At 34.6% G+C, this 25,786-nt stretch overlaps 1 protein-coding gene across 1 annotated transcript; it reads left to right on the forward strand.

Moving 5' to 3' along the window:
* Positions 1-25,786, forward strand: LOC149532880 (uncharacterized). Its single transcript, XM_089804943.1, has 12 exons — positions 1-391; positions 21,819-21,965; positions 22,522-22,636; positions 22,787-22,887; positions 23,472-23,566; positions 23,664-23,701; positions 23,815-24,050; positions 24,209-24,302; positions 24,416-24,606; positions 24,743-24,959; positions 25,103-25,270; positions 25,370-25,786. The coding sequence occupies exons 1-12, from the start codon at positions 164-166 to the stop codon at positions 25,624-25,626; spliced, it is 1,887 nt and encodes a 628-aa protein (XP_089661069.1). The 5' UTR covers positions 1-163; the 3' UTR covers positions 25,627-25,786.

Here is a 25,786-nt window from a genome sequence, read left to right on the forward strand (position 1 = left end):
CTTCACAACAAAGTGAAAATATTGCTTCTCCAAACCCTTTGCCTGAATCCCGGGGCTGAAAATAACTTATATACCTTAATCGGTGAAAGTATTCAGTCTCTAGCATTCGCTGAGAGCAATTGGGCAAATACTTTCAGTGGAGGTGAAAGAACAGTAAGCAGCAATGGCAACGCCTGCAGCAGCAGGAGGAGGTGGGCAGGCAGTTGCTGCAGCAGCAGCAGGGGCCAGACAACAACCGCAGCAGCAGCAGCCGCCAGGAGTTATGCAGATGCTGATTGGGGTACTGAGAATGGCGGTATTTGCATACTTTGCTATGCAAATGTTCTCCTCTAAGAAACCTTCCGATCCGAGTCTGCAGATGTCCAATCTGTTTTCCAAGGGAGAAGAACTAGTAAGTATTTGGAACTTGTTTTAGATCTGGGTTTTTGCAGATTTTAGCGGATTCTGAATTGTTTTTCAAATTTTCATTGGAAACAGTGACTGAAGTACGAATAATTCGTGGCTTTGAGATTGTTTTCGTTCGAAAAGTATATATTTTTTAAAGCAGTTATTTGAAATAGTCTGGGTCCTCTGCAAAAAATGTTTATCTATCGATTAGTTTCTTTAATTTGAATCTGATCGCTAAAATAGAGTGAGTAGTAATCTGTTAATGCTTGGAACGGTTTACTGCGCTTTTCCGAAAAGGTAAAGGCGGTAAGCCATTGCCAAACCAGCTATTGTTTTTATGTATAGGATTGCTCTTCTGGAAGCTTACAATCAGACTGTTAAAGAGTATGACGTACACATTGATCAAATTCTGGACTCCTGGGTCTTGTCCTTGTTACCGTGCCAAGTTGTAAACTTACAAGTGCAAATCCATTTGCACTAAGAGTAGAACAACAATTTAGGGAGATTTAAAACTTCCTTTATTCTTTTGATGAATGCTTTAACAATCTTATGATTAAGTTAAAAAGGTTCTGGAAAGAATTACGCCTTCATGTTTTTCAAAACTATTTAAATAGACTGTGGTCTATCTGCAGGATGAGAAAAGAAATGCGATGATTGCAAGAGTAGCTTAATAATAAGTGCCTGCAAAGCTAAGGGAAGTTAAGCCAGTGAAATGCAAAAACAAAAAATTGAAAACATGTTGAATTTGAAAATAAAAAAATTGTAGGGAATCTAGATTTATTTTTTTAAACAAAGAATGCCATAATAGTTACAAGTTACAACACAACCTTATTACATGTAAGCTCGAGTCATCGGTTGATTTGTTCAGCATGTGGATTTGAACTGGGGCACACTGGTATGAGTGCCCGTTACACCACAACATGTTGCACATAATTATTAAAAAAATGAATTGTAAATTTATTTTAAATAGTTTTGATTTAATGTAATTTTTGTTTATGAATTAATTGTTGTCAATATCTAGCCTGTAAAGGTCGTTCATTACTATGACAATTTATGCGACTTCACTAAGCTATTCAATATAGACTTAATATTGCACTTCAGTATCATTTCTTTTGCACTTCTGGTGTGGACCCGCCTGTGTGTGCTACAGAAGATGCACCTATGTGATTTTTAGGTGGGTTACTGGCAAGGAAATTTTGGAGCAAATTGTAGGAAAATAATTAACGGGAGATTGTCCTTTCTCTACACTACAGTATATGAAAGTGGATTCATCAATATTGAAAATTTCAAACAAGGGAAGCCAAAGCCTCAACAATGTCAACTTCTTCTTTTTAAGAGAATCCTTTGGAAACTAGAGTAAGAGTCTCACAAGTTCAATTCCCTTTTTCTAAAAAAAATATTCTCTGGCAGTAAATCTATCTTGGTCATTCTTCTAATAGTATCACAATTTTATTCATGGAATCAATTGATGTTTCCATTTAATGCTTAGAAATTGTCACCTGAAAGTTGGAAGGACACTTCTCCATCATTGCATCCTGCAAGATTTGTTCAATAGGGTCAACAAGTAGTTCGGAAAGGCTATCATCTTCAGCTTGTCTAGCCAAAAGTTGAATTGTTTGAGGGTTTCATTTTTCTACTGATCACTTGTTCACCATCAAAATTAAAGTCATACAAAAGAAGACGAAACCCAATCTAGTAACTGGACAAGTGGCATTATACCTAACTCCAACTGTATAACAACCTCTTGTCGAGTTTGTTGAATGCTTTCTTTGTCAAATGTCTAGATGCTCTTGTATCCACGTACTACACTATGTCATAACAATGTTAGTGGCTCTTCACTTTATGACATGCACATCTAAATTGTACAAAAAAATATTAAAATGCCTAGCAGCCCCTTGAACCTGCTGTGGGTATTGTCCCCAAAGCTCCACCAATCCATAAGTTTGACCAAGCAATAGATCAATGACTAATTGTGATCATAAAAGTTACATAATTCATATCTCTATTGTAGATTCAAGGAAACCTGGGGACTTTGCTGGTTTTTTTTGAGATATTTCCATTTTGGGACATTTTTAGGATGGAGGGACGTGTTAAGGATGTCCTCAGGTCATACGTAAAATATCAAAGATCTCTGGAGACATCGGAAATGCGGGAACGAGAAGCAAAGATAAAGGGAATAGCCTGGGACGTCATCTGACTGTCCCCAATTTCCAATGCATTTTATAAAAATCAACATAGAGGAATTAAAAACAATAAATTGATCAGTTTTGGTGATCTCCCACACCCAAGAAGACCCTAAATGGGAGAACATCCTAATTTTATTTCCATTTGTTTTCATTTTCAACTAATTCAATTCTGATCTTTTTTGTGCCAAGTTGTGGCATGGTAAAGAGTTTAGGCATTGAGGCTGCTCTCTGGATTTTAGCTTGTGTTGTACCTGAGATTCTAAAACATAAACATTGACCATGACTCCATGTTATCTTTTTTACTTGTGAAATATTCTGCTACTCTGCTTTGAAGCAACTGTTTTTGTCTTTGAATGTACCGAGATGTTATGCAATGCTGAATCGCTGATTATTCTCACATTTATTGGATTCTTGATTGAGATTCCCATGGTAACTAATTCTGGTCAACAAGCATGTCATGTCCCCTTGCAGAAATAAGAATTAATAAATAATAAATGAAACATTAATATAAATTACTTATTAAATAATATAATAAAGAAATAATATATATTAAATCATAATAAATGAAACATTAAAATAATAAAGTACTTATTAAATAATATAACAAAGAAATAATATAAATCAATTTAATATATTGATGAAAATGTATAAAGTATTATCATAATAATAAAATATAAATGGTATTCTTTGTAAACTAATAGTTATGGAGGAGTGAGACAGGCGTCTTATCAATTATCAAACAACATCATCCATTTAATTTCGGAGATATAAAAAATAAGATCTCTCCCACCCCATTCAGTGTGATTGGAGATTTCTTATTTAATATATATCATATCTGCTATTCTATGGAAGAATATTAGATTATAAATACAATTATTACTTATCATAAAAGAAAGAAAATTATTATTTATTATGGTATTCAGAAGGAATTTGAAAGAAATACATGCTAACAGTGGGTGAGTGGGTGTGAGTCTTTTTGGTATATCATTTGCATGGGTGACAATCCATCAGCGAGTAATTCTGATTGTGGAATAAATATATTTAAAATAATTATATATATATATATATATATATATATATATTAAGGTCCTATTAGTTTTTGGTTGAGAAGGTAAGACTGAAGTGTGTTACTAAGGAGGGGCTTGTATAAATCCAAGCAATAGATATTTGTCCCAAGATAGAGCGCCTTGTGGGCAAAGTCCTAAGAACTTTGCCCCAAGAAAGGCTCAATGGATATTTGTCCCAAGATAGGGTAGGGATCAATGACCTTGAGCACCTTGTGTGCAAAGTCCCGAAAGCTTAGCCCCATGAAAGGCTTAAGGGCTTGGATCTGTAAACTTTGAGGGAATCCATTGCAGTTGGTATCTATGCAGCTTGGATAACACTGACTCCTTTTGTCATTGAGCTGGAATAGTAATAAAGTAAGCATGAATGATAATAATTTGAACATTTAACTCAAAAATAATAGAATGAATGACTATTCCTATCAAGGGCTATTATGAACCAAACCCTAATTGGGAAATTTAGGATAAATTAAGGTCAGTCCCAATAAGAGGACATTAAAAGTGGTACAGAGCATGATCCTACCTTCTTGCAGGGTAAAAGATGAAACGCGAAATTTAACAATGTATGTATTATGTGCATCTTTATGTTTGTTTTGTGTCCTCATGCACTGAAGTGTATTCTTTGTGTCTTCATTCATTTATGTGTATACCTTGTGTTTGCTTCGTGTCTACATACATTCATATATTTCATATTTTCAAACATATGTTCCATGAATGCTTCTACTTTTTTGATTGAGAGTAACTAGGAATAAACCAAAAAGTTATGAACGCAATACATGCTAATCATGCAAAAAATGATTAGCACCATAATGAGATGGATAGAAATCTTAGGAAGATGCGAGAAGATTTTATTTTGCAAACCTTAATACATTAGTTAATAGCACAAGCTACTCACATTGGAAGATTCTTATAAAATTGAAATTCCTTGAAGACTTTTGGGGAGATAACTCATTAAATAATATAAATCAATTTAATATATTAAAGATAATTTGTGAAATATTATCATAATAATAAAATATAATTGGTATTATTTGTATATTAATAGTTATGGAGAAGTCAGAGGTGTCTGATCAGTTATCAGAAAATGCCATTCATTCGATTTTAGAGATACAAAAATAAGATCTCTAATGAAAGAAATACGTATCAACAGTGGGTGTTGGCCTTTTTGGCAAATGAGATGCATGGCTGTAAGCAATCAATGAATAATTCTGATTGCTGAATGTTATATTTAAATACTATTATGAGCGAGGACCCATATATGGTCTTACATATACAAAAATAATAATAAGCTCAGAATTATATATTCAAATGTTTATAATAAATATATTTAAAATAAACATATATATATATATATATATATATATATATATATATATATATATATATATATATATATATATATATATATATATATATATATATAGTGCGCGTATGTGTTATATATATACACACACACAATATATATATATATGTTCATACACACACACACACACACACACACACACACACACACATACATATCTATATATACATATATAGTGTTGGAAATATATATGATAGGCTAAGTTATTGAGAGGGGAGGGGAGGGGTGAATCAGTAACTAATAAAACTTAATCCTTTATTTCACCAATTAATTCTTCATGTGAATTCTAATCTAATTGCATGTATGAAAAACTGAAAAAACATTCATAACACTTTGACACACAATATGGTGACCCAGAAAACTTTCAAATAGAAAGTAAAACTGGGGTGGGGATGATACCACAAGCTTTGGTACCGTAGTCTAAAGTTGGCCTGTTAAGGCTTACAATGATCACTTCTGATGATTTGCCTTGTTAGGAGCAATAATGACTACTTTGCAAAAGGATTTACAAACATACAATGAAGTATGCACTCGGTAAAGAGATTTATAGAAGACTTTTAAGTCTACCTTGTGAAAGGATTTAACTGATCCACTTGTTAGGATGAAACAGTGGCTAATCTTTGATCTGCAACTTGATTTGTTGAATGAGATTCTTTGGAGTGTAATGATCACCTTACTGTGATAGATAAATCTTTGCTGCTCCTTATATTGCTGTAGCCTTTGTATTTTGCACTTCTGCTCTTCTCTGCTTGTTACATATTATATATTTCATACCTTTGGATGTGATACAATACATTACATATATAACAATCCAATTTACAAATCAACAAAGTCGACTACAATACAAGTTTACACAAAATACACAAAGTCGGCCCAACTACAGGAACTCGAGTTCTGAAGACTAACTCGGGGAGGTTTTGATTCTCGGCATCCACTGTCAATGCTCGGTGTCGTCATGCATTCGGTAGATATAGAAGCTCGGTCCATACTGATCACTTCCAAGTAGTCTGAACTCAGTTTGCACTGGCGACTCAGTGAATACTGTGAAACTCGGCTTATAAACTGAATCACTTGATTCACACTACATAGCTTGGTCAATGCTATCACTATGAGCTCGGTATAAACTGAATCACTTGATTAACATGGAGTGGCTCGATTAACACTAGATTCACATCACTATAACTGTGAACTTGGTAAGCACTGCACAACTCGGTTTCCATTGAGACACTCAGTAAACACTAAGAAGCTCGGTTTACATGGATGATCACCATTTTGGTAGGAATTGCTCGATGCAAATTGAATACTGTTCCTTGAACTCGATAGCAACTATAGAATTCGGTAGAGTCTGAAATACTTGGTTAATACTGTTAATTGTACAATAAGCTTGGTAGATACTATCTGTCTGAATAAGTGTATGTCACTAATAACAAATTTGACTGCAATGTCAACAATATACATATCTACACACGCACATATAGGACCTATTACTATTTGGTTGAGAAGAGAAGACTGAAACGCTACCAAGGAGGGGCTTGTATAAATCCAACCAATGGATCTTTGTCTCAAGATAGGGTAGGGATCAACGACCTTGAGTGCCTTGCGGGCAAAGTCCCAATAAAGTTTTAAGGGCTTGGATCTATAAGCTTTGAGGAAATCCATTGCAGCTTGGTGTCTAGGTAACCTGGATAACACCGACTCCTTCCATCATTGATCTGGAATAGCAATAAAGTAATCATGAATGATAATAATTTGAATAGATAACTTAAATCTAATAAAATTAATAACTATTCCAATCAGGGGACATTACAAACCAAATCCTACTTGGGAAATTTAGGATAACTTAAGGAAGGTCTCAATGGGGGACATTGCACTGAATATCATGTGATATTTAGATGATGGTATGTTTATCATAATTACTTACACTTATTTTTCAAAGCTCGTGTGCTTGAATAGGTTGTAGAGGCACAAATGCAGTTTGAAATTCAAAATGTGAGGGTAAAGGGTTATTTTATAGCTTTCACATGCATGGATGCCAGATTAAACTTCATAATTCAAGTCATCATTTTTTTGATGTATTAGTCAATGTTAACATATGAATATTTAAGGCATCTCTATGTACTTGTAATTTTACCTAATTTTAATATAGCCTTCCCTGAATGCTTAAAAAAAATTGGGGAAGCGGAAATTCATTTCCACATCCCTTGTTGTCTGTGTCTCAGAAACTTGGGGTAACTTAGATTAATTTGTTTCATACATTAGACATCGTGTTCAATATACAAATTATTTCCATAGACAAAGCTGATATGTTATGACCATATTATTCCTGAAGTAAGTCACAAGGTTTGAATTCAAAATCAAGTTTGGCAATCATAAAACTTGGATAAAGATCGGCAAGGGTAAAAGTTTGGAAAAAAAAATGGACATTTGAGTTCGCCTTATATAAATTAAGTTATTTATAAAGATAAATAGTGTGTTCAGAAATTTGTCAAAATAGTTAACATTGCGAAATAATTTAATTAGTTTATTTAACATTTAAAAAATATTATATTAAATATGATAAAATTTGGATGAAGCTCAACAAGGGTAAGAATTTGCCAAAACTTGAATTTCATGGATGAAACTATTAGGATAATAGATAAGCTTCAATTATTAGTTAATGGTTATCTATTTGTAATCTATTTTTCTTTTTATCGGTAAATGCTCAATGCCTTAAATTATATTAAAAATTAATAAGTATCACAAAAAGTCACCGTTCTGATGGGCACTGGTAGGAAAGAATAGAGAAAGAAAAGCTCCAATCTAGCTCGGGACTGAAGTCCTTTATTATACATGAATCAAAGGGGCATACCCCCCTAAGAATGTGATCAAATAAGTATCATAAATTTTACTTGCATTTATACTCGAGAGATTTTAGTATTAACATTTTTCCTACACCTCGAGAAATGCCGCCAAATTTTTGATTAGGATCCCTGCATACATAGGAAACACCACAAACTAACCACCATGCAATGTGAATCGTTAATCCTGAATTAAAATACAATCAAAGGCCATATTTTTACAATCAAAATAGGGTTAAATTACAAAGGAACCAAATTAATCTAATATGTAGTTGTGATAGAAAAAATGATTGCCCGAAACTAGGCAAATCCATGCTTTCCTAGGTTTCTTTTTATTTGGGAGTTTAAATAACTCTGACTGGGTTGATTAAACTTGCAGTTTAGATTGAATGTAAGTACTTTTTTGTATAGATAGGGGAGTGTTAATAAAGATGTACTATTGATAACTTAATTAATGTTACCCGTTTTCTTATTTTAATTCTTGAAATCTTTGTGTCATAAAATCTTGTTTGGTTGTGCCAAATCATTGCCTTTAAACTCAAATAAAAGTTATAACATATTAATATTCATAATGATAAAATTTGGCCCTACTAAAGATTTTTTGGCCGAAAGCCAGGTCAGATTTAAACACGTTTGAGACAATATATGCTAAATATAGTTATCATATTAATATATTCTTGAGTATTGTAGAACAAACTTACAGTCCTGAAAACCCAAAAAGCTATCCTAGCTGCTTAAGTACGACGTAGCATGGCATCTTCTTTAAACTTTATACAATATATGAGCTGTTGAGATAAAATGCAGCCATGTCGTATCTAAAATTACTACATTATATGTTGACACGGAACTAACATCAGACCAATTCTCAAAAACTTAGATTAGCTATAGTATTATCATCTTCGAAGCTATATATACAGAAGAGGGGAGAGATAAGGGAGAGAGAACCATAATAGAGACGTCAATTACACCCGCTAACTTACTTAGTCTACCTCGCTCCGTTTCTTGAAGACCATAATTATCTCCGTGGCTTCTTGAAGATTTTTTGCCCTTGAACCCGAAGGAAATTAGTAAGTGTTCCTCGCCCCTACTTGACCTGTCGTAGTTATGAAGGCAGAAATTAATTGCGTCCAAGTCAGCGAAATTCACCTTTAGGTGGATGTAGGCATCAAAAGCTTGAAGGTAGTTCAGGAGCCAATCCCTTGTCAGGTCCTTAATGATTGCTCTCCACCGCAATAAAACTTGTACACTTGCCTCCATTTTCAGCCATTCTCTGTAAAAGAGAATGTTGTCTTCAATCACCAAGCTAGGGCATTTTGGGCTTGTAATGAGTTTAGGGCTGCCTAATTCATATTTCATTTAGGCCTTCGGCAAGGGGATTTTAAGCTTGTCATCAATATTGAAAACAACTTCCTCCAATCCTATCAGCCAAATTGGGTCGAATATATTGAGGCTTAATCTGATAATGTCCCATTTAGCTACTCTTGCTCTAGCTAAACATCCTATCCAAAGCCCTAATATAACACTGTTTGTTTGCTACGAGTATTAATAGTTGAATACTCCTTCTCCCAGGACCCTGTTAACAGCCACTCTGCTCATGTCGTCAATTGGTCGAAATAGCCGGTTCCATTTTTTCGGCTTTACCGGGCCACAAAATGCCATCGTTCTGCTTTCAAAGGCATGATATAGGCAAATATTAGTTTCCATAATGCAGAAGCTATATTGCGCTAAATGCTAGAAGAGGAGCGTAGAAATGAGGAGGCCAGATACAAGAGTGGTATGATAAACCCCTCGAGTGAAGGATCTAGAACTTTGCATAATGACGCCATACCTATGATCATCAGCTAATGATTTCCCCTCTAAGTCATCATTGAAGTATCACTTTGATGATTTAATTTCCATAAAGCCGAATTTGTATAATCATAGAGGCAAGTGCTAAAATATGTGCCGATTTGGGAAATCATAGTGCCTAGTATCAATGATTGATTAGGAGGATACTTCGTGATCTACATGAGCTAACTATGATTAAAGGTTAAGATGTGTTCTCCATCTGTGCCTGCATTTGCTAGTTGATCTGCTTCATTATTACCTTCTCTAAAAATATGGGAGAATATTACTTCTTCGAATCCTTCCAATAATTTTAAAGTAGGTTCCAATCGAGAATTTATAATCCAATTTGGAGTTTTTCCTTTTCTAAGTGCGTTTAGGACTATCTGTGAATCTCTTTTGATTTTTTTAAAAAAAAATTCTTAGCCTTATGCATATTTTTAGACCTTCTTCTACTGCTTCCAGTTTCGCCATTTTATTTGATTGAACTCCCAAGGGCTTTGCTTTTTTCACAATCCATTCGGCCATTTCTTCCCTAACTATACATCCTATTCCTGCTTTGCTAGGATTGCCTCTGGAGGCCCTGTCGAAGTTCAATTTCTTCCAACCTTTCGGGAGTGGTTCCCATTTACATTCTTTCCTAGCCATTTTATTATTCTTCTTGTATATTAGGGGTGGATTTATAAGAAGATTCCATTGTTTTTTGATTTCAGCATCCAAATCAGTGAATGAATCCTTTTCTATCATCCATTTTCTTAAGTCACTATTCATGACTTCCACTATATTTGCTTCAATTTTGTTGTAGAGTATTAGTGTATTAAGCTCTTTGTCTTCAAAGATCTGTCTATTTCTTTGTTTCCATATTTCCCATACTAAGATTGCTAGGGTGATGTTCCATAGTTTTCCATATACTTCCTTGATAGTGAATTTTGGTCATCCAGTTATATGGTCTTGCCATTTTTCTGGTAGGGGGCCTGTCTAGTTAAGCTTTGATTTGAGCCAGGTCCAACATTCCTTTGCAAACTTACATTGGTAAAGGAGGTGCTCAGTAGTTTCTGATTCTTCTTTGCATAGAATGCATCTCGATGGTCCTTCTAATCCCTCTGTCTGCTGTGAGGATTCTTTCTTGGATGGCTGCCCATAGAAAGATACTTGCTCTGGGAAGCCCTGCTGGGTCCCAACACAGGTTCATTGGAATGTTTAATGCTTCCCATTTCTGTGAGTTAGTTATTTGTTTATATCCTTCTTTGACTTTATAAATTCCGTCTTTGGATGCTGCCCAGATTAGCCTATTCTCCCTATTTTTAACTTTGATCGGCCTATCTTTCAAAAGATTTTCTAGGAACTCTTGATTTGTCTAGTTCAGGCCGCAATCAGCTAAGGATTTCTATTCCCAAGAGGTTTCCATAGGGGTTTGGATTATTGTGATGTAATCTTTAACTTTGGATCCCCATTTATTTTTTAAATGACTAATGATGCTATGATTTAGACCTGATTTTTCGAGGGAAGGGTATCTGTTCCAGGAGTCCTCCCAAAATAACACTTTATCTCCTTTCCCAACATCCCAAGTTACATATTTGGTTATGAGGGGGCGACACTTCACGAGGAAGTTCCAAGCTGTCGAGCCTTTGAGAGGGTTCCTAGTTCTAAATATTGAGGTGCTTTCCTCTATTTTTAAATATTTGTTGTAGAGAATTCTTGCCCATTTACTATCTCTTTCTTGATACATTCTCCAAACTTGTTTGGCTCCTAGGGCTTCATTCTGCCATTCTAGGTTTTTGATTCCTAGACCTCCTACTTCTTTAGGTCTACATATTTTTTCCCATCTGATTAATGTTGCTTTCTTTTTGTCTTCTAAACCATTCCAGAAGAAGTTTCTAAATTTCTTTTCAATTTTTTGATTCATATTCTTTGGCAGTTGCAAATAGGAAAGTTGATATGTAGGTAAGGCCGATAACACTGCTTTGATTTTTGTTGCTTTTCCTGCCTTGGTTAGCCATTTTCTTTTCCAAGCTTTAGTTTGCTTGTCTATTATTTCTAGCAATTGTTTGCAGCCTTGGTTTCTTAGGTTTCCTTTTTCCAGAACTATCCTAGATACTTGAAGGGAAATGTACCCTTTTTGAATCCAAATCTATTGCATATATAATCTTCTCTTTCCCCTGTCGTATTTAAGAAAAAGGTTTCCGATTTTTCTACATTGATTTTTTGACCCGAAGCTTCAGTATAATTGTTGAGGATATTTTTGAAATGCTCTGTTTCTTTTTTAGAGCTTACTTCTGCAAGAATTGTATCATCAGCAAATTGCTGGTGGGTGGTATTTTCCACATTTTTGGTTACTTTTACTCCTAGGATTTTGTTTTGGAGTTGTGTTGATTTGATTGCTCTGCCAAAGGATTCAACCATAATGATAAAAAGAAAAGGGGAGATAGGGTCACCTTGTCTGATCCCCCTTGAAATTCTGAAGAATCCCTCTAGGGTCCCGTTGACGAGGATTGAAATTTTTGGGGTAGAAATACATTGAAAGATGATATTTATCCATTGTTTTGAAAAACCAAAAGCTTAGGAGATTTACATAAGAATCTCCAATCCACTTTATCTTAAACTTTTTGAATATCTAATTTTAGTAACATGCATGCTTCATTATTTTTGATTGCTGAATGGATTGTTTCTTGGATGATTGAGATGCCATCTAGGATAGATCTCCTAGTTACAAAGCCTGTTTGCTCTTCTGATATTAGCTTAGGGAGAATTTTTTTAAGGCTATTAGCTAGGGTTTTGGAGAATACCTTGTATATAGTGTTACAGAGAGCTATTGGTCTGAAGTCTCTTGGTTCTTCGCTTTTTTTTTTCTTGGGTATGAGACTCAAAAAGGTGTGATTGATTTTTGCTAGAAGTTTTCCTCCATCCCTAGTTGCTTCTAGTGCTTTCAGTCTTCTCCTATTATCTCCCAACATTGTTGAAAGAAGAATGCTTGGAATTCGTCAGGTCCAGGAGATTTATCTGGATTGATATTAAAGAGAGCCGTTTTGATTTCTTGTAACGTAAATGGTTTATTAAGGATTTTGTTATCGTCAAGTGTGATGAGCTTGGGAATAGTTTTCAACATTTCTTCTTGCTTAGTTCTACTAGATGCTTCATAATTATTGAAAATATTTTTAAAGTGTTCTACGAAGATTTTTGCTAAGCTATTTGGATTATCAGTAGGTTCTCCTTGCTCATTTTTGATTTTTTATATGTTATTACAGTTCCTATGGTGTAACGTGCTGTTATGAAAGTATTTCGTGTTACGGTCTCCTTCTGCCAGCCATTTTTCTCTAGATTTTTGCTTCTAGTATACTTCTTCTTTGGCCAATATTTCTTCTTGTTTTATTAGATATTTTTTTTCAAGTTGGTAGGTTTCATTATTCATTCCATTTTTGATAACTTCTTTATTTTTAATTTTTTCAATTTCTCTTCTATATCTATCTTTTCTTTGAAAATATTTTTGAATTGTGTATTATTCCATTTTAGGATCTTTTCCTTTATGCTCTTAAGTTTGGAAACAAAGCAAAACATTTTAGATCTTGAAATTGTTCTTCTTGCTACCAGTTCTATATATTGTTCATAAAATTTTTGTCCACGAACCACATCTTTTCACATTTGAATGGGTTTCTACTTGGTTTAATTTGTTCCTTGATTTCGATTTTTACCGGAAAATGATTTGATCCTGCCATAGGTAATATTTTTGCCTTGATTTCTCTGTTCAGCTTATTTAATTCTCCTTTGAAGAATCTTTCTGCAATGTTGCTAAAGTCTTTTCTCCTATTATTCCAAGTATACACCCCATTCGATGTTGTAATGTCGATGAGAGAATTCTTTTCAGGTCCATTCTTTGAAATCTTCTGTAGCTCTAGACATTGTTTTGACTCCACCATATTTTTTGTCTCTCTTTAAAATTGCATTAAAGTCGCCTCCAATAATGATGTTCTCTTCTTGTAATGTACTAAGGTAGGTGTTTATCTCACTCCAGACTATTAATTTTTCTGCTGTTTTTATAGGTCCATACACATTAATTACTATCATTTGTAGGTTTGTCTTATTGCTGGAAACTCTGCTTCCCATCCGATTTGAGTAAGAAATGGTGTCTTCCACTTCAACTTTTCGGTTGTTCCAAATAATGCCCAGCTGGTTTAAATTCTGATCTCCATATTCCTAGTTTTTGCCCTAATCTGATGCCTTAGTTTTGTTTCTTGCATTAATAGGATCTTTGTATTAAAATTTGTTAGATTATGCTGTAGTAAGTGTTTCTTGCTAGGGGCGTTTAGGCCCCTAGCATTCCATATAGTGATTTTCATTGTTTCTTGGGAAGGTTCTTCCCCTTCCCTCCTTGCAGAATTTCCATTATTTTAGTTTGTTCCTTTACCTAACCTATTGCTTCCCTCAGTTCTTTCAATGATTGTTGTCCTCTTTTCTGTTTTTGCTTTCCATAGATAGGTGTCTTTATGCCTTCCTGATTCATTGCTAAGCCCAAGTTTTCTAACTTTGTTTGGTTGATTACGCTTGCTGCTTGCTTGGATACTTCTAGTGCTTGTTGGTCCTCTGCTAAGATTTCTTTGATAAGTAGATTATTCATTAGGTCCTCTTCTGCTTCTGGACTTTGCCTGATTTCCTTCTAACTTTTTCCTTTTATTTCATTCTTCCTAGTAGAGCTTTACATTGAGGGTCCAAATTCTTCCCATACTTCCTCTACTTGATTTTCCCGTTCTTCTTCTTGCATACTTGTTTGCTTTCTTATTTGTTCAATTCCTGATGCCTCCTCTTTTCCTATATCTGACTCCTTCCTAGATTCCTCTTCGCCTTGATTGAACATGTCCTTTCCGTTACTTGGTGTCTGCCAGAATTTGTAGCTCTTCTTTTTTGCTTTTTTCCTGATAGTTATGTTACTACATTGTGCTGAGTTTGCTGGTCGGATGCATAGATTTTGCTCTTTCTTCTTTATTATTTGATCTTGTTCTAGTTTTGCTTCTCGGTGGTTCTCTTTTCCTGACTGGTAATTGCTAATCTCTTCCTCTACTTGTTAAAATGCTGTTTGGTGTCTCGTTTGCCTTGATCTCCAAAATTCCTTTTCCTTTGTGTTTTGTATGATTTGCTTCTGCTATGATACACTGATCTTCCAGATCATTTTGTAATAGTAGAATGTCATGAGTAAGCTTCTTTATTTTTTTGCTATTGCTCTCAATCTCATCTATTGAATCCAACTTTGTTTTACAATCTCTACATTTCCTATATTTCTCAAGTGAATGTTGATGGTCTATATTTGTCATTTATCCATCTTTTGCCTCTTTTATTCTTTCTAAATTCTCCATTTGGGTTTCTTGCGCTCTTTCTGCCTTTCTTGCATCTTTAACTCTGACCTTCTCCGGTGATCTTATTACCTTGTTTTCCTAAAGTCTCCCATCCTCCTATTGGCCCTTGGTAATTTCTTAATGTTGTTTTTCTGAAGTCTGTTCCTATTATCTTATTGATTTCTCTAGTGTATTTAGTGAATGTTAAGTTGTATATTGATCTATTTGTTATGATTTTCTTATTTATGGAGTCATTTTGATTGGTTTTGATTAAAAATCTAATTATATGTGATTTATGTTTGTTTGATTCAACCCTATTAATGTTCCTAGAGATTGACCTATTCTTTTTAAAATGTGGTTTTCATTTAGTGCTGGTGGTATGTTTACACATTCCATCCATTTGGTTTCCTGTTTATGTTTATTGTCATTTTTCGTTGAAATTTGGTTTCCATTCTATGAAATCTATGTGATATCCTTTGTAATAACAGTTTGATAATTCTAAAATTTCATTTATAGATTCTATATCTAGACATTGCAAAAACTAGTAATGCCTAGCATGGGATGTTATGTTACCTTTGCTTGGGTGATTTTTGCTAAATACCTTTCCAGATTGGCTCTCTATTTATTTGGGCCGTTCCAATAAACGTAAATACCTTTTTCTGCGCATTCCTTTCATTTATCTTCGCTGTGTATATTATTGATGATTATGGTGTTTGTATACTCCTCCACAAGGTTGCTTAGTTTAAGGTTTATTCCCTCACTCGACTTGTTTGATATGTTATTCATCTTTCGGGGGGGTGGAATATAGACTGATCTCGACCTTGCTTTGGTTCCCTTATGGATTGATTCCATATTTTTTTGCATTGGATTATCGGCTTCCTGCTTATTTACTGGAGCCCATGTTTGTGCCAAGGGATGACCAAGAAGTATATTGTTAGGCTCGGATATCCAGGGGGCTGATTTGTATACCTATTGTGTTGGCTTTGTTTCAACGGAGCTGTTTGTTCTGCTCTGTGAGGATATTTTGTTTTGTGGAAAAATACCTCTTGGTCTTTGAGTCACTGGTTTATGCCTTAGCTCCTTTTATCTAGTGCTGAATTCTGGTTTTTATATATTCGCCTCCTCTTCATTTTGCTGATAACGGTCTTCCATTCCTATTGATTCATGCTGATTTGCGACTTATGAATGACCACATTGCGTTCGGTATGAAGTTGTATTAGTGTTTCAAAACCTATTGATTTTTTGGGTGTTCTGCAATTTTGTTGAATCCCTTGGATCTTTGCTGATTCTTCAAACTGATGTCTGACTAGGTTCGAATTTCTTTCCCTTGGTTGATAAGGAGGTCTGGTTCTGGATTTTTCATCTGCTGTCCGAGCTTCTTGCCTGTTAGCCATATCTCGGGAGGAATTTTTCTTTCGATTGCCATCCGATAATGCTTGGAATTTGTTATTGATTGGAATGCAAGGGTGCGCTTGCCTTCCTATCAGTTCTTTAACTGGTATTATTGTATTGTTCGCACTGCCATATCTGGCTACTTTGTCTTTAACACGGGAGGGTTTGTGATTTGCTCGAAAGTGATCTTCGCAAAAATATGTTTTTTTCTCCATTTCATTTATAAAGTTAATTTAATTAATTGGGAAATTAAATTAATTATCTATTTGTAATCTATTGTAAATATTAGATTGTTTCTAATATTTAGTTAGTTGTCGTTATTTGTTAGCTTTCTTTTAGCTAGAATAGAATATTTATATTCGTTACAATCATTTCCTAAAGAAACATCATTTTATTCTTTTGTATATATTGACCTCTTGTCTCTGTTAGTGTCAAGCGAATATTTACCAATTACATTGTAATATGGTATCAGAGCCAATACTTTAATTTTTTTAGAAAATAATTATAATTTCTTGGTTGAAATTCTTTTACTTTTATTTTCAAAATTATTTTCATGCATATTTGCTTCCAAAGCCTCTGGTTCGACTAGGGTTTTATGCCAAATGAATCGCGTCATTTTGTCTGTAACTTGTATTTTTTCCGGTCTGCAAACTTGTACCCTTCTATTTGCAACTAGTGTGATAGAATTCTCTGAAAATCGAGGGTTATTCTTTGTTGTTCACGTGGAGGTATGTTGGGCACCATTTTTCTGTAATTCACACCCAGATTTTTTTGCCACTCGCGTCTAAATTTCTCTAAAAATCGCGTGTCTGTTTTGTGGCCTGTTTTTCCATTAAAAAAATGGTCGATTTTTGCCTATTTAGAGGTCTCTAGGGTTTTTACAAACCTCTAGTCTTGATTCTTGCCCAGAATTTGTTGTTTTTTCTGCAAATCCGCTATTATTTTGAAGCTTTTATGCAGCCAAGACCGTTTTTGAAACCCTAATTTTTCAGTACCAATTTAGAAATATTTTTACATACTCTTGGTGGGTTTTTCAATTGCTCAATTTGGTTGTACGTTTTTTTTGGTGGCCTCGTTTTTTGAGCCAGCAGATCCGTTTTTTGAGCCAGCAGATCGGAAGTCCGACAACATATTCCTTCTGGGTTTTTCGAGCTCTCTTTTAGGTACCCCTTCATTTTTTAGGTCTTTTGTTTTTTTGCCTCAAAGTATGTGCCTTCATAGATTTTCATGCTTTTTCATTGAAAAATATTCTATGGCATCTTTGACTAATATTTTGCTCAAGGGAAATTAGAAGTTCAATGGTTGTCATTATGGCATGTGGAAACAATGAATGCTAACCATCTTCGAATATTGCAACAACAATAAGGTGGTTCTGGTTCTTAGCATAAGGCTCCAAGAAGAAGAACATTGAATGCAACTACTGCCACAAGTTTGGTCACCTAAAGGTTGAATGTCAGAAGCGCTTAGCTGTCCTATCTAAACAATCTAGTTCGCAACCCACAACGAATAGTGTGGAGCACTCTGAGCAGATAGAATCTGCCCTTTACACTTTTTGACAGCGTTGTGCTCTGGATAGATTAACCATTAAGGGAGGGTATTAAGATAATAGATAAGCTTCTATTATTAGTTAAAGCTTATCTATTTGTAATCTATTGTAAATATTAGAATGTTTCTACTATTTAGTTAGCTGTAGTTATCTGTTAGCTTACTCTAGCTTTCTTTTCGCTAGAATAGAATATTTCTATTCTTTACGACCGTTTTCTAAGGAAACATTGTTTTATTCTTTTGTATATATTGACCTCTTGGTCTCTGTTAATATTAAGCAAATATTTACCAATTACATTGTAATAGAAATTTGATGAATGCTGTGAGTTAGTTGCTGAATATGAGTCAAGTCATGGTTAACTGATCGTGCCATGTTCATAAAGATTTTTTTTATCAATTATGCTGTGCACATACAACTCATAGAACAGTCTCATTTATAAGTATCCAATTCCTATTCAATTACCTATGCTTGCAATGGTTTTATAATGTCTATGATGATTGCCTAATCAGTGTTACCATATGAATATTTGAAATTTAATTATATTCTAAAATTTTCCCTACTTTTTAATAGAAAGTGGCCTTAGAAACATCCATCCTGGAAATGTGTCCCCTGCCATTCCAATCCGAGAAAATTGTGGAGCATAGGATGAATTTGATTCGCTAAGGTATTTATTTCTCTTCTAAAAGCATAATTAAGCTATTAAACATTTTAAAAGTGAAAGTCCGATAAATTCCCCTTCCATTTATAATTAAATGAGAAATTTATATTAGAGAAGGTTACAATGTTCACTAACATTTCTAATATTATTGACCAATGCATATGTTGTTTATTCATTGATAATTCAAAGTAATGTTTCTTTAATGATCATATTAGCCATTAGCCATAAGCTAACAATGAGCAGTTGACACAAACTGTTTTCAAATTAATGTCATAACTTATTGAAGTAATCTTACACATTAAGACTATCTTAGAGCATATTAAGCTCTATTGAGTCATGCAAAAAGGAAATTCCAATATGCTCTTCAAATCAAGCCATTGTCAATCTCCTTTGTTGTCTTTTTCTTTGTTGTGTGAGGAATCAAATGGCCCTTTGCTGAATGAGCAGTTGACACAAACTGTTTTCAAATTAATATCATAACTTATTGAAGTAATCTTACACATTAAGATTGTCTTAAAGCATATTAAGCTCTATTGAGTAATGCAAAAAGGAAGTTCCAATATGCTCTTCAAATCAAGCCATTGTCAATCTCCTTTGTTGTCTTTTGTTTTGTTGTGTGAGGAATCAAATGGCCCTTCGCTTAATCCCTTTGTTACCTTGAAATCCTGGGACAGGTAATGGGGAAACAGGTTTCTGTGACCCATTTTTTTGCCATTTTAGGGGATGAAGGGACAACTAATTAAACAATAGGGAAAATTTAAAATATGTAAGGCAATTTAAAATATTCATATGAAAACATATTAAAGCATCCTTATATACATTTTAGAACCTTAACATATAATTTCTGTGTTACATAATTTAAATTGAGATTTCACATGAGAGTCAAAGTCAAGCAACTTTAAACTCAAACATTAATATTATGGGACAACCAGGGGGTGCATTTCGGCAAGTCTTCAAGTTTCTCCAGGATGTCCCTGTTTCTGGGATGGGTCAAATAAGCCCGGGGATGTGTCCCCGTGTAATACTGCTTAATCCTGGATGATTTGCTTCTCCTTGTCCAGTGTTTGTTCAGCCAATCAAACAAGGTTGGTCGGAGCTGCAACATTTTCCTCCCTGAGACCCCTAGCTTTTAAGTTCTTCCTTGTCCTGTAGCATTTGCAGTCTACACTTACAAGGTGTTAAGTTGGCAGCATCCTCTTGACAACACTATTGGAGATTACGAGTAGTCATATTTGCAGCTATTAGAACACACCAATAACAAGCAGTTCAGTTTCCTGACTGTCTAATAAAAAACAGGTGAATCAGTTGGAAATCCCTCAAATCAGCAGTCTATAATAGGTGGTGGATCAATACTCCAGTCATTCGATCACTTGGGGCACTTCACGTTACAACCTCTCATAGGTTTGTTACACATAGGACATCCAATCCAATGACCGAAGACTCTTGGGCATTACCTGCAGAAGAATATCTCATCTTTTTCAGGTTAAACTCTACTTTCCAGTCTCTAGAAGATCTCAGAAATAACACCCAACAACCTATTAGAAGTCCTTGTACCTCCTGAAGGCATGAATTGGCTTCATATTTTGAAGCTTGAGCATCACATCTGTGAAACCTTCCAATGACTATCTCATTGGTGTACAGGCCAGTCCATTCTATTCTTGGAACCCTTGGGAAGATATCAATTTTACCTGACACCATGCTAATTTTCAGACCATGGTAATCAGATTCAACATGTGATTATTTTTTAATAAAACGAGGTAGCTAAAAATATTTGAACTTCAATCAGAACAGTAATCTCTAATACACTGATGTACAAACACATTGCTGAAAATGTTAACAGCAAGTGGCACTTCGATTCTCAATTTTGCAGCTGTCATCTCATTAAATCTGAATAAAATTTACACTGCGCTGGAGTAAGTTTTTAGAAAAGAGACTATGAGACTGTGTCATTTTAAAATAAGATATGTGCCCTTTAAATAGACAAGTGCACTATGATTTTAGCTTATAGGAACAAGATAAGTGTTAGGTGAGATCCAAGTTAAGCTTATAACTAAGTTGAATGACAGTTTATTTAAACAATCAACTAGTCGGACTAATCAGTCAAGCTAGTCTAACAACAATAGCTTCTATTCAAACTAGTTGAGATTGAGGTAAATCCACAAATCATGCTAATCTCAAGTAGTTAACTGGGTCCTAATCTACATAGGTAGGTTTATTCTCTTACATAACAATGATCTGTCCATGCTATCTCTAAGCTCCTTACAGGTTCTGGATCTGCTGCTGTTACTGCTGCAATATCACTGTAGTACTGACTGAGCATCTCAAGGTGAAAACTCTAACATGAAAAGATGGGTAAACTCACTACTTGCTAGTTGAAGCCATATATTTTCTTCAATCAATAGATTATTTTAGCATGCAGTATGCTTACAGTTTACTGCACCAACCAATTCAACACCGGGACTTGAAATAGTTATAAATTGAGGCGGATTGAAATCTTGGCAAAATTTGCAATACATCTTTGCTATTTCCCCATGAAAGGAAAACTAGTGTTCATGAAGTTAACGGGGCAATCAGTATGTAATGACATGTGCCATATAGCAATTTACCCAGCAGCGTCTCCAGTAGAGGTGGCAGAGAAGGTGCCATGGGAAGACATTTCCTCCTAGTTCCCACGTCTTGAAAATGTCCTATTGGGGATTTGGTTTTATTTTGTGGTGGATGCGTCCCTGTGGAATGCATATACACATTTATTAATGAAAGTATCTTAGTTTGTGGAAAGTGCCAGATAGCACAAAAACATTAATCTGAATTTGAGAACAGAAAGAGTCTCAAATATATAAAATTTAAATTACACATCCATCTGTAATGAGGGCTCATCTTCCTTGAGACATGTAATGAGGGCTCATCTTCCTTGAGACATTGATCACATTCATAATAAATTCTTTTAATCCAGACACACCTTATCTATAGAATCTAGCTGTATAAGACTGGGATGGGATTTGAATGCATATGAAATGTACTGACTTTTACATAATTGTTGATTTTTGTACAGAACAACAAAAGGGAGTGCACTAATATTTTCTTATTGTAAATTCTCAGTTATCACAGTGGAGTACTGCTTTTTTGGTTCGGATATACATTTATTGGCAACTTCTGTTGTATGCATTTTGGAACACCTTATTTGTGTGATGACTTTATCATCTTGATTCTAATTTTGTTGAATTGTAAATGAATCAGGACATGTGGCTTTATCTCAGTAGCAGTGAAAGATTCTATAATTTTGGCGACGAGGCAGCTCTTGTCTGGCATGAAACCAATGTGCCTTATGCGGTTTGGGGGGCAAATAGTGTCCGAAAGCATAAAATTATCTATCATCCATCAGAGGTATACCTGATTTATGTAATGGATTTCAAGTTCATGGTTGTTGATGTGTATAATTATATCCTTTAAATCCACAGGTGTGCATAGGGTTATGAGTGCTAGCTTGTCTCCTAATTATGTGATCATTAATAGTCTTATATATGTGATCATTAATAGTCTTATATAGGTTATTTAGTCATTTTGTGTGGTATTCCAATGCATAAGTTGTGAATATGTAGGAGTTTGTGGTTAGTTTATGATTTTCATCACAAAGCAGCTTATTAATATCAAGTATTACAAAGTTTTGGTAACATACTTTCTATTCTTTTCTCCTCTTGTGTAAGTTATTTCATTACATATAACAAATTTTGCCAATTTCTGTAACATATGGTTATGTACCCTATCATATTAATATTATTATTTTTCATATTGAAACCCTATCATATTATTAACAGGATCACTTCCTTGGAATATGTTCATTTTGTAGGAATGCTGGATATTTTAAATGCTAGATTGTATTATTTTGTGGGTGGAATTGAACAAAGTAAATACAATATTCTAATTTTTGTATCATTTTCAGGCCATAAAGAATAATGGAAGTCTTTATGCCCACGTGTTTTTCGCTCGTTCTGGGTATACTCCAGATCCCAGTGATGCTGATTATGAGCCATCTGCTACTTTTGGTGCGACACATTGTAAGTACAATATGCAAGTAGATTGGACTTTTTAAAATTTTAGATACAGTAGTGTTTGCTGAGAGTTGTATTAGCACCAATTTCCAGATTCAATGACAACCAGATTGCATGTTTTTCATGAGTTTGCTGAGAGGTTTTTTGATTTTGCAGCTATTATAACATATCTTCCAAAACCAAAAGTAGATAAGCGTAAAATCTTGTTGGGAAGTGGAGCGGATGGAGAGCAGGATATATCCAAACCTAACATAAAGGTTGGTTTTCTTAGTTTCTAATAAAATGGATGATGTCCATTAGTCAAAGTTCACTCTCTTCAGACACCATTCAAAATGTTTAGATCTAGTTGTGGAATAAGCAGAGTTGTTTTCACTGCTTACTTTTTGTTTGTTGAGTAGTTGATGAGTTGTAAGACTTTTTGGTGGATGCTTGTTTTCAGAAACTGAGATTCTGACTGTTGTTGACCTGTAACAGTTCCAATTAATTACACCACTTCGTATGTTTGATCATTTCATTTCCTCTCTGGCTTAGCAAAAGGCTTCTGTTTATGTACTGTTAGCGCTCATGATTTTGTTTAGACCAGTCATATTCCTTTTGCAGTTTGTTTTTAATGTGGTAGCAACACTACTTGTAACTGCATGTGTTTTGTTTTTGAGATATTGATGGATCTATCACCTCCATCTCTTTGCTTGCTCATTTCTGTAGGTTGATAAGATTCCTGGGTAGCTAGTAGTTTTGTGTGGAATTATATCTGCTGATCCAAAAGTTTGAAGGAAAATCTAAAATGTCACTACATTTCAGGTTTCATTTAATATGATTCTATATGTGCTTCATTATACAGGAAGACTCTGCTGGGATAAAAGATGATGGCATTGTGGAGTGGGTCTCATTCTGGAAACCAAATATAACTATTAATTTGGTTGATGATTTCACTCGGTATGATTTGGATGAACATGTCTGAATTGATAACGAATTTTTATTTATTAGAAATTATATTTTGTTAGTCAATTATTATTGATTTCTGTGTTTGCAGTTACTCACAGAATGCAATATCTCCACTTGTAGCTGAACGTATCCATCTATCAATTTGTCAATAAAATTTAAGTTCAAACTCCTGAGTTTTATAGCCTTTGAAATGTACAGTTAAAAATTACTAGATGGAATTCTTTAACTCTCTCTCACAGACTTGCGCATTGATCCCATAACAGGAAATTATTTTCCCATTGTTTCTTTTAATGAGTTCTGGCTTTTGAGGGATAAATTAATACAGATCAATGAGACAGTTGAGGAACTACCTCTCAACTTGGAGGTGGGGCCTATTAGCATGATGAAATGGCAGCTCTTTCTACAGATTGATCAGTCATTTCAAATTCACCGTTCTTATGGTAGCATGCTTGAGGGGGAAGCAGATGAACTCAAGGTATACCTTTTTTCCGCAGAGCAACTAGCACTTTGTGTGGGTTTCTTTTCATAATCAGCCTTTTGATTTTTGAGATTATTAACTATCCAGTTTCATGGGATAGCCATGGGCTAATCGATCATAATTGGAAATTAATTTTCTGTTGGTGTGTATGCCAGAGGGTGTTTTTAGAGGGGAATCCATATCTTCTTGCAATCACAATGGTTGTTTCGATGCTTCATTCAATCTTTGATTTCTTCGCATTCAAAAATGGTAAGATGAGTTTTAATAATTTATTTGATATCCACCAGTTTTTATGGTCTTTGGTGGTTATACAATCTATCTGTGATGCCTATTTTAGTAATTTGCCCTATTAAAAATTGCAGATATCCAATTTTGGAACAAGAATAAATCAATGGAGGGCTTGTCATCTAAGTCAGTTGTTGTGAGCTTCATTTGCCAGCTTATTATTTTTCTATACTTACTTGACAATGAAACATCATGGATGATCATTGCTAGTTCTGGTATTGGGTGTTGTATTGAGTTTTGGAAGATTGGAAAGGCCATGCATATTGAGGTAATGCTCTCTATTTTCAAATTGTTTGCCACGTGTGCTTGTCTCTGCACTGTGCCTGATTTTTTAATATATTAGCTTATCTTCCTCTTTTTGCTAAACCCTGAAACTGTGCTTTAAAATACCTTTTGTTTCCCAGATTGATCGGAGTGGAATCATTCCACGTTTGAGGTTTAGGGACCATGAGACGTATACGAGCAAGACAAAGGAGTATGACGACTTAGCCATGAAATACCTTTCCTATGTTCTGTTCTTCCTTGTTGGATGTTCAGCAATTTATTCTCTCAAGTATGAGCGCCACAAAAGTTGGTATTCATGGATCTTGTCTTCATTGACAAGTTGTGTGTACGCATTTGGTGAGCAATCAAAAACTTTACTCATTTTGTTTTATGATTAATCCAGGTCAATCTTGATGAGCAAGTTTTTTTGTCCCGCTGCAGTTGTTTGCAGATTTTTCCAAATGTGAAGATATTTTTAAAATGTTTTTCTTTTTTTACAGGTTTTATCATGATGTGCCCTCAATTGTTTATAAACTACAAGCTGAAGTCAGTTGCCCATTTACCATGGCGACAAATGACATACAAGTTTCTCAATACAATAATTGATGATTTGTTTGCATTTGTAATCAAGATGCCGGTGCTGCACCGGCTTTCAGTTTTCCGAGATGGTAAACTCTAGAATGTTTTATCTTGTCTCAATTTCTTGTAATATTTCCCAATATTAATTGTACTTTTCTTGTTTTGTGAACTTCGAATCTGTTTTGCAGATATTATATTCCTTATCTATCTTTATCAGCGATGGATATATCCAGTTGATAAAAAACGGGTGAATGAGTTTGGGTTTGGAGGGGAAGACAAGAAGGATGATGGGGACACTAACTTGATTAGTGATGGTGTTACTTCCTCTGGTGAAGGTTCTGTGTCTGATCAGCTTCAGAGAACTGCAGCAGGAAGGGTGGCAAATGCCAACTCTGGAGCTTCAAGTTCTAATAAAAACACTGTAGATGACAAAAAGAGAAAGTGAACTTTTGTCGGTGCGGCGTAAAATGATATGCTTTTTCGTCATTGAGTTGATTAGTTCCTGAATTCCCATGTCTAATCTCCATTGAATTGTGACATTTTTGAGATCTGTTAAGGAAAATGTATATTATTTTTTCTTTATGGGTTCAAAGCTCTTTATTTCA

This window comes from Cupressus sempervirens, chromosome 10 (assembly GCF_028749045.1).
Source record: "Cupressus sempervirens isolate cs-2001-9-10 chromosome 10, ASM2874904v1, whole genome shotgun sequence".
NCBI lineage: Eukaryota > Viridiplantae > Streptophyta > Pinopsida > Cupressales > Cupressaceae > Cupressus > Cupressus sempervirens.

Excerpts from the sequence above, each read along its gene's own strand:
- LOC149532880 (XM_089804943.1), top strand. The coding sequence starts at position 164 with ATGGCAACGCCTGCAGCAGCAGGAGGAGGTGGGCAGGCAGTTGCTGCA. Across the intron at positions 22,637-22,786 it reads TACTTTTGGTGCGACACATT|CTATTATAACATATCTTCCA; the intron begins GTAAGTACAATA and ends TTGATTTTGCAG. Across the intron at positions 24,051-24,208 it reads GGGAAGCAGATGAACTCAAG|AGGGTGTTTTTAGAGGGGAA; the intron begins GTATACCTTTTT and ends TGTGTATGCCAG.